Consider the following 10,394-nt stretch of genomic DNA (forward strand, 5'->3'; position numbering starts at 1 on the left):
TTTGTTGTTGCTGTTGTTATGTGCCACTTACAACTCATCGTGATCTTTGCTAAGAGCTCAGAACCCTGCTCTGTCGTGAGGCAATCTTACTGTCTCCGACACACCTAACCCCATTACCCCAGTTACTGTGTCAACCCATCTCATCCAGGGTCTTCCTCTCCTGCACTGTCCTCCACCTTTCCAAGCATGATGTCCTTCTCCACAGACTGGTCACTCCTAAAAAAATGCCCAAGTATGTGAGATGGAGCTTCAAGATCCTTGTCTCTAGGAAGCAACTTGGTTTCACCCTAGCCCAGGCCCACATAGTTAAGTGGCAAAGCTAGGATTCAAAAACAACCTAGGGCAGCTCCATGACCCATGTGCTTAACTTCCATGCATGCTACCTCTAGCAGTCTCCTTTCTGAATATATTGACAACACTGCAATTGGCTTTCCACAAAGATATGTGGATCTCCAGCAGCTTAACAAAAAAAGACAATAATCCAATTATAAAATGGGCAGAAGATTTTAAAAGATTCTTCATCATAGAAGAAAATCAGATGGCCAATAAATACATGAGGAAAAGCTCAAGATCACTAGCTGTTCCAGAGATGTAAATCAAAATAAAAATCGGGTATCAGTTCACCTCAGTAACAACAGCAAAGCTCAATAGGTCACCAAATGCTGGTGAGGATGCAGAGAGATTAGAACTTTCGACACTGCTGATGGGAATGTAAAATAGTACAACCATTGTGGAAGACAGTCTGGTATTTCCTCAAAAAAGTTGAAGTAGAAATAAAATTGATCCAGCTATTTCACTACTGAGAACATACTCTAACGAAATCAGAACTGCATAAACACACAATTCGCAACAGCAAAGAAATTGAAACAATCCAATAGCCTATCAGTGAACAAATGAATAAAGTAACAAACGGGCACTGACACAATGGAGCACTATGCAACACTGAAAAACAATAAAGAATTTGTGAAACACCACATAACGTGATTGAAGCTAGAAGATATTATGCTGAGAGAAATATGTCAGTTACAAAAGCACAAATACTGTATAATATCACTGTAACAGAAGAATAGAGAAAGGTTTGCATACAGAAAGAAATCAATCTAGGGCAGTTTCTAAGGAGAGAGAGATAAGAGGGAGAGGAGAAAATGAATTGCTAGACAATGACCCCTCATTGGGATAGGGGATGGAAAGGACAATATGGAATGAATGGAAAGGACAATATGGAATGAATGGAGAGCAGACATTGTATGTATCGGAATTTGTTGAGGAGAAACAAACAACAAAAATATGTTTTCTAAACTTACACTCAAATCTCTATTCAATAAAGAAGAAAGCTTAATGGAAAGTAAAAGAGCTAGAACTTTAAAAGAATAAAAGATGTATATACTTTAGCCCTTCTAATGTATCTGTTTTCTTACAGAAACTGATATATGCCTGACTTAATATCCAGGTTAAACTGGATGTCTTGTGAGAAAATATTGATTTCTATTTAACATACAAAGTGAATCGGAGCATTTTTCAAAAGGAAAACACACAAGTTGCAAAACCACTTGAATTTACTGGTTCCCTGGCCTTTCACCCCTAATAAAACCCATCACATTATTGGTAAGGAAAACTGATAGTGTCACCTTAAGCCAAGATCCAAAGCAGAAAGAATAATGACCTAGCAAATACGTTTTAATGCAAATCCATAATTATCTGACATGCACATTTTGTGGAATTCCTTTAAATATTTTAAAATTAAGTCAATAATTAAAACGGAAAGTGTTATTTGTGCTTAAAATAACATTTTACAGCTTGTACTCTTGGATGACAGAACTGTGTTAGAAAATGAGACAAAAATAATTGGGGGATGACTCTAAAAGAATCCTGCACAAAAGGGGAAAAAATGCAGACGAGAATTTCAAATACTTAAGAAATCTCGACTTTCAGGAGACATGGAGGCTGGATAAATCCCTGAAACTGCTACCCTAAGATAATGTTTAAACCCCAAACCATAAACCAGACATATCTTAAAAATCCCAAAGTCTTCTAAACTAAAGAATAGTCTAGCTTAACTAGTAAAGAATGTCAGTGTCTGGCATTGTGCTCTTTTAAGTTCTGTCTACATAGGATCAAAGAGACAGCAGCAACTCAAAAGATTAGATAGGAAACTGATGGGGAAGGGAGTTAATATTAACAGTGAGGAAAATGTGAAAAGGGGGATGGGAATGTAATCTTTCACAATTTGAAGAATGTAATCAATGTCACTGAGTTGAACATTTTGTAAAAATGGTAAAAATTGTTGCATTCGTGCATGTTTTGCAGTGTATATTCTTCACAACAAAAAAGGTTACAGTTTTAAAAGGGCAATTGCTTTATAAAGCAGAAACCTTGACAATATCTTTAATCATATTAACTAAATGTCAAGCACAGAAAAATGGTGTTTCCAAATATTCTAGAGTTGAGCATTGTTTATTTAACCCAGCTAAGTTTTTGAGAGATTATGCAGATGGCTTCTCCAATTATTGGTATAGTGTGGTCAAAGAGAAATAGAGTAATTGACATCAAACTGGATTCTTCCAGTGGACAAGCAGGGTTTCTTGCTGATACACAGTAATAAGTAAATGAACACAGTCCATTAAAATAATGCCTTTGATAATAAGTTATTTTAAAACTAAGGGAAAAAAATTATTAATTTCAAGAGCAGTAGAAAAAGAACAAGAGGTTACAAAAATTCACCTTATTAAGCAAGAATTTATACAAAATCATTAGCTATGCAAAAGCTTGCCTGACATTTAATAAATGTTTTAATATTATTTGCTATTTGAATAACTTGTACTGTCTTTTATTTGAGTAGAAGCTTTAAAACTCAGATAACCTAAAATGTTATTATAGTGCACAGATTAAAAATCAAATCTAGCAAAGCTTCAACAAAGATTATTACTAAACCAAGGAATAAACTATTTACACAAAGAGTTCAACACTGTATATACTTCTAAGTCATGTTTAGTCTGTGGTGGAATATCGACTTCAAATTCCAAATTATGGAGAAACACCTTAGTTTGGCATTGTTTTTCTTTGTGTTCTCTAGTAACAGGGATTCAGCAATGCACTATGAGGAATGATTGGCCTGAGTTCTCTAAATATTTGAGGACGCTCTGGAGGAGTTCTAAGCAAATGTGAGCAAGAAACACTGGAACAAATTACAATAAGTAATGATTTCCTCCTATGTGTCAGGAACTTTCCCAGTGTGTTCTCAAAAGTCTTATCAACTGACAGAGGAATCGCAGTAATAGACGCAAAGCAATGAAGCAAATGGTAGCAGTAACAGCCAACATTTATTGAACACTTATTATGTTTCAGGCCCTTCATATGTTTACCCACACTTACTGGTTGAAAAGTTTCAGAAGATGATATATTACCATCATTTTGTAAATCAGGGCCTTGAGATTCAAAGAGATCCTACACTCAGCGAGAACAGTGTGAGCCTGGAAGCACAGGCTGGGATTTTTTTGTGGTTTTTCAAAAAAAAATTTATTTCATTTAATCTTATTTTTAATTCAAATGGTTTAATGGTATTCTACACCATAGCTTTTATTTTAGAAAAGAATGCATGGAGATGGTACAATAGGGAGCTATTTTTAAGAGATTCAGCAGAAGTAAAGCAATCCAAAAGAGGAAAAGTGGACATTCCAAGCAAGAAAGCAGGAACTATTAAAGAGGTTTGTGGAATACAGAGATAAGAACTGCATCACGGTTAGTGAAGAGGCATATCAAGGAGCTGAAAGGAATTAAGTCAGGTTAGTTCAATTGATTCATACTCTTAAGGGGAAAGAAAGACAAGACAAAGAGATAAGTGTTCTTGGTTAGATAAGTACTCACTGTCAGTTCTGAACAGAGGAATTAACAGGCTTGATGTGTAAAGACAACATAAATGAGATGTCCTTAGAAAGCTTAGAAAAATCCCAGAGCATGTGGAAAGGACTGGAGAGACCAAGAGAATGAAGGAGAAGTATGAGCAAGAAAGGCTCTGTAGTCATGCTTGTACCAGATGAGGTAGTGACTATGGGAAGAAAAAGCGAAGAGTGAATTTGAGAAGTCTGTAGAAAGTATAAATTATAGACTTTGTAACTGAGTAGGCATGGCAGTTTAAAACAAGTAGAGTGAGGTCACAAAATGAAGCTCAAGTCTCGAGGCTTAGTGTCAAAGAAAATGGTGACATCAATGAGTTGAGAAGGGCAGTCAATGGAGCAAAAGAAGGCAGTTTCGTTTGGAACATATCTACTAAATTTGGTATCACAGCAAGACAGTCAAGATGAGATATCCCATGAAAACTTGGAACATAGGAACAAACGAGTTCAAGAAAGAAATTTGGAGTCACTGTCACAGAATAAAACTGGAACCAATGGAAACGATCTTTCCAAGTAGCGAGTGTAGAGAAAGGAAAAGCATGATGAAGTCTATCCCAGTAGTATATCCACTCTGAACATAAAGATAAAAAACAGAGAAATCAAAGAAAACTAGGTAGACCCACGTCACCGAAATGAAAACCAGGATAATAATGGAGAGATGGTGTCTGCTCATCATGCACCAGACTAGAAAGCAATTAAACCAAAAGCTATTCTTACTCTATCAAACTTCTTAAAAGAAACAACTGAAATGTGTTTTGGTTTATATCCTCTTCCATTGTCTGCATAACAATGGTAAGAATGTCTTTTGTATTGTTGTACAGTTGACATTTTTTTGGTAGTTTTTTAAATAATAGCAGGAAGAACAATGCTATAATTATATTATTTTAGGCATCCTAACATTACACCAAGAACTCAAAACTTGCTTGAAAAACATTTTAATTATGCTAATACTTTTTCCATTTCCAAAACAATTGCTATAACAGACACTGTGGAGTTCATGAAAACAAATGTTGTGATTTGTTCCCTTTTTTGGTGTCCTTCTGTTTAAAGGATTTGTTGAAAGAGCATCACTTGTTGGCATCAATTTTTCTACCAAACCCTCACCAACTCTTAACTGTGTAACTGAACCCATTAAGATTATGACCATCCTTACCAGTTCCAAGAAAGGTGTCGACACGCTTGTTAATGAATAATGGAGAGTTTTGTGAATTCCCTCATGCCTTTGTCATGCCACGTGAAGGTACGTTTTCCGGGTCAGTTCTTAAAGCCACTCCTGCCTGGAGTCATTCATCCATGCTGCAACTTTGCAAATACCCCCTAAACATACCTGCAGCCTCGGGGGATGGGGGGCCCACCAACCTGGGTCCTCATCTGTAGCTATGTACTTCTCAAGGCTCTTCTCCTAGACCTCTCCTCTCAATTTCTTTCTACTACACTTGGAGGGGAGAAAAAAATAATCATCTACCAAAACTGTTGATTATAAACTGCAGACATTTCAGTATCAGAAAGGAGAAGGTTACAGGGTCATTATTAAATGCAAAGACCTTTGACCTTGAGAAAGGACAGAATTTTCATGTTCTGCCCATAATGCTGTTGTTGATGATGATGCCACCATATGCTACCAAGTTGATTTCAACTCAAAGCAACCCTACAGGAAAGAGTAGAACTGCCCCATAGGGCTTCCTAGGCCCAAACTGTTCTCTGGATCTTTTTTTCTATGGAACTGATAGTGGGTTTGAATTACTGGCCTTTCAGTTAGCAGCTGGGCAATTAATGGTTGCATCACCATGGTGATATAAATGAAATAATATGCTTCCTTAGATTGTAGAGCTGGAATGTCCTCCCAGAAGTTTCCCCTCTGCTCTCTGGCTATTTGCTCCTAAAGTCCTTTGTTTACCTTGATTGTAGTGCTTATCAGACTGAGTTCTTGTGCCTGCTCCTCTCTTGGTATCTGTCACCAGACTCTGAGCTTCATGAGGGCAGAGAGCATTCCTAGCACATAGCAGAGTGTAAGACATGGCAAGTACCCAGTATGCATGTGTGGGAGGAAGGAATGAGGGACTGGATGGATCCCTGTGAGGAAGGGGCAGATAAGTCAAGGAAACACATGCATAGAGTTGGGTCCTCTACGTCCATCTGCTAAGTGTGGCATTCTCTTACAACATGCTCATTCTGTTTGTAACTAATTTTATATTATTCATGATTCCATAAGAGAATCTATCCTTGTGCACAGAATTTGTGCAAATAATTTCTTCTGATTGTTATGAAAGTAGCTCCCTTTCATTCTAACCCAATTCCATATGCAAAGAATATTATAAATGATATTAAGGAGCCCTAGTGGAATGGTGTATTACATGCTGGGTTGCTAACCTAAAGGTCAGAAGTTTGAATCCACAGGAGAAAGATAAGCAGTCTGATCCTATAAAAATTTTACAGTCTTGGAAACCCAGAGGAGGAGTGCCAAGAGTTTGAATAGACTCAAGGCCGTAGGTTTTGGTTTTTAAGAACGGTTTAAAAGGCATCAGGTGATCCTGTGGGTAAAAGCATTAGGCTTACTTACCAGGAGTATGGCCAGTGGTTCAACTCCATCATGACTGGTATTATGCCTTTACCAATGTTGGGATTAAATCAGCAATCAGGCTTCTCATTTAAGTGACATTTCCAGAAGAATGTGGTCCTTATTTTTGTGGGAATTAAATCTCACTTAATTTGAGCTCTAGGTCATTCAGTCCCAGGAGTGGTGACTAATGGTTGGTCAGGAGAGGCCAACATTTCCATGTAGGCATCACCACACTTAGGTGAAAGTTCACATTTCTGATCTTCAGAAATAATTTGTCAAGAAGGATCATAACATAGCCAGCTAGAGGGAGAGTTTGAAGGTTGCTGAAGGAACAAGTCATTCTGTCACCATAAATGCGTGACAGAAAACAGAAGTTGCTAATGATAACACCAGAGACATGTCTGTAGTATAAATGCCCCCCAATCTTCCTTCCCAGTTTAAGGAAGAAAAGCTGGAGATGGGAGGGCGGTGACCAAGGCAGCACAGAGTACTCTCTTTGGCCTAGAAAATCCATGCATATATACTTATGGATACTATGACCATAAAAATAAGGTCAGAATAAATATCATTTAATACTGGAATGTTGTAGGTGATATCTAAGTGGGAAAATGAAGGTCAAGTGTGATTTACACAATCTAAAAGAGCAGATAATCCAAGAAAATAGTTTATATTATTAGCTTCTGGGTTTAGATTTCATTGAGTTGCAAGATTATAGCAATCAATATGTACCTTTAAATAATATTTTGTTTAAACCAATTATCAGTTATTTCAGCTTTTTTGGCAGACCTCACAGCTGATTTCAGTAAAAGGCATGAGGATTGAGACTTATTCCTTTTTTTTTTTTTTTTAAAGTAGCCACACGGAAGAGTTGACAGTGACCCAAATTCTCTTTAAAAGGGTTTTTTTTTTGGTACATCCATAATAATCTTTTTACCTCTAAATATAAGTCAGGAAAAATAGAGATCAATGATGAATGTCCACTGTTGAGCTGAGGGTGCTAATATGCCAAACCTCTGAAAACAATTTTGATACTATGTAGCATAGGACAAAGTTAGTGTACAGAAATGTACATGACCTTTAGAGAAAAACTTTCCAAATTCAACATTAATGAGTGAATTTTCCAGGTGAAACCAGAAGTTCATATAAATAAGGGGCTAATTTTTTTTTTAAGTCCTGGCTTTTGGAAAGTCTAGTCTTTGTAATTTCTATTATTAAACAGAAAAATCAAAGCCAAGTCAAGGATCACATTTCCAAAAGATAACTTTCCCTGATATCCCCTGGCATAAGGTTTAGCATCCCTATTTTGAAGTGTGAAATCTTTAAGTCACTATTTCCAAGCCAGAAGGAAAAAAAAGTTCTTAAGGCTCCTCTTCTAAAAATTATTTTGTCATCAGTAATAAAAGGTGTTTAAATAACTGACTCTAGTGCTTGGCTAGACTCTAGGCTACAAGAAATATATGAAGTTAATTGTTAGTGTAACCATTATTTCTTTCAACAGGCCATGAAAGAGCAGGGAGTGGGGAGACTATCAACTATGGGACATGTATGCATATTACCAGCTTATTCTAGCATGTAATAGTTAATAATTTATATACAGTTAATTGGTGTCAGGGAATGACATTCTTCTGGAAGAGATTTTTTTTTTTTAAAAAGCAGCTAAGTAAACTTAACAAGATTGAGATTTTTAAACAGTAAAGGAGTAAGCGTGGGAATCTGAAGAGTAGCAAAATCATTTTAACCATTTTAAGGAAAGAATGTAAAATGTGTTTAGAAGCCACACTCCGAAGGGCCCTTAGACTGTAGAGCCTTTGACACCAGGTAACTGCTGAGATCTTCATTCTGAGGGGAAGGGGATGGGGGTGGGGAAGAAAGAACTGCAGTCCACATCAGTGGCCTGTCTGGAGCTAGAAGCCGGGGCTGCAGCGAACAAATCTCCCAGAGTCTTTCTGAGTAAGCACATAGCCAGAGGAAATGAAAACGGGGAAAACAATTTGGACACAGAACAATGCAGTGTAGTTTCATTTTGATTTCACAGTCAAATACAAAAGTGGTTGTGCTTTAAAATATCTGTGCTGTTGTTAGGTGCCATGGAGTCCAAGAGACTCACAGCTGACCCTCCAGCAGGTTTTCAGAGGCAGTAAATCACAAGGGTGGAGAACACTCATCTTTCTCCCCTGGAGCAGCTGGGAGATTTGAACCACTGCCTTTGTGTTGGCAGCGAAACTCCTTGCCCACTAGGCCACCAAAGCTTATATACATTGACAAAACGCAACCAACGTACTAAGTATAGGAAAGCTAGCTCCCCTTCTGTTCTGAGCGTGCTTTAGCACTAGAAAAAGTCGTGGGAAAGAGAAGATACAGCTGTTTCCAGGCAAATGGCCCAGAACTGGTTCCAGCATCAACCTCCAGTCTCCAAAGAAGGAGAGAAACACGCCCAAAGCAGTTCACCAGCACATGTGTGCGAGGCGGTGAGGAGCGTGGGTTGCGCATGTCAGTCTGGGACCCACTCGGGTAGCCGGGGCAGGTGAAGGAGCCCAGGCGCTGAGCGCCACGGGGAAGCCGGTTCAAATCCCGCTCTGCCCACAATATTCTCACATTCCTCCACTGTGCGCGCTAACCAGGCTCTTCACTTTCCTGGGCCCCAGAAAGAGTTCCCCTAACTATCCCTTTCCCAACCTACAACAAAGAAGGCTCTGTAATGGATGCGATGTCGCAGCCCACAGAGATCAAAACCAGGGAGAAATGCACCTTGCTGTGCCCCACGCTGGTCAGGGGCGATCTCCCGAGGGTCAGCCGGGGAGGCTCCCGGGACGGGACAAAGGGGCTGCGCGGAGCTGGCGGGGCAGCGGGTGGGGAGACTGGGGAGAGGGCGCTGGCCGACACTCACCTTCGCAGCCACTCGGCTGCGCTCCTCGTGGAGCAGGAGGGCGGCGAGCAGCAGCAGCAGCCAGACCTCGAGCCGCAGCCCCATGGTCCTGCGTCTCGCGGCGGCGGGCGGCGGCGGTGGCGGCGGGCAGCGGGCGCAGAGCGCGGCGCCCTAGCAGCAAGAGAGGCGCTCGGGGAGCCTCGGGCGGGTCACTCTCAGAGAGCGGAGACGCGAGCGCAGTGCATCGTCTAGGGCGCCGCTGTTCTGGGAGGCGGACTTGTGAGCTGATCGCGGAGCTCCCCCAATTTGTTGGCGCTGCCCCCTCCCCTCGGCCGTGCGCGGGCGGCGTTTCAAAGGGGAGGACCCTGAGCAGCTTCTAAGAGGGCGAGGACGCGCGCGGGCGGCGAAGAGCGGCTGCTGGGAGCCAGGAAGTCGGGGCTCTGGGGCTCGCGGCTCTGAACCTCTGCCGCGCGCCCTCCTGCCCGTCACCCCGGGGGCGCTCTGCGAGCCGGGAGCTCCTGCTCGCTCTCTCGTCTCCGACCGAGGGCCGAGAGGGGAGGGCCGAGGGCCGGGAGGCCGGCGCCGAGGGGGTGGGGAGAGCGGCCGCTGAGTGTGTGCCTTCCCTCCGGCTGGCGGCTCGGCTCCCACAATCGGTGGTGGAAAGGGAAATGCGCATAGGCACCAGCCCCTGAAGCCTGATCCGGGAGGTGAGTGCGAGCCCCAGGCCTGGAGAGCAGGGCCCCTTTGCACCCCAGCACGGCCTCCAACTCTGGGGGAGCCGTTTACAAACTTGAGTGCACCTTCTCCTGGTTAACATTTGGAGGGCAAAGTGGCGAGGGGAACTGGGATCAGCCTGACTCCTTTGAAAGGAGCATCAGTGGCCAAGAGGAGAGGTTTCTTTTTCTCTGCTTAGGGCACATCTAGCACCTACACAAGAGAAGGTGGACCCCAACTGCTCCCACGCTTATCACAGAAAGAGAGTGGCACTGTCTCCTCCACTCCTCGCTGAATCCGCTTTGTCTGTTGCCTTCCAGTCTAAGAGAGACCAGGAGCCCTGAGGGGCCGAACTGAGAGA

At 41.6% G+C, this 10,394-nt stretch overlaps 1 protein-coding gene across 1 annotated transcript in view; it reads right to left on the reverse strand.

Moving 5' to 3' along the window:
• COL4A1 (collagen, type IV, alpha 1) overlaps positions 1-9,424 on the reverse strand; it is a 175,798-nt gene extending 166,374 nt beyond the window's left edge. The window contains exon 1 of the mRNA XM_006901562.1: positions 9,341-9,424. Within this exon, the coding sequence (XP_006901624.1) occupies positions 9,341-9,424 (84 nt within the window). The remainder of the gene's footprint in view (positions 1-9,340) is intronic.
• Between the last annotated feature and the right edge of the window lie 970 nt (positions 9,425-10,394).

This window comes from Elephantulus edwardii, unplaced genomic scaffold (assembly GCF_000299155.1).
Source record: "Elephantulus edwardii isolate Elephantulus edwardi_28Jun2011 unplaced genomic scaffold, EleEdw1.0 scaffold00332, whole genome shotgun sequence".
Lineage (NCBI taxonomy): Eukaryota > Metazoa > Chordata > Mammalia > Macroscelidea > Macroscelididae > Elephantulus > Elephantulus edwardii.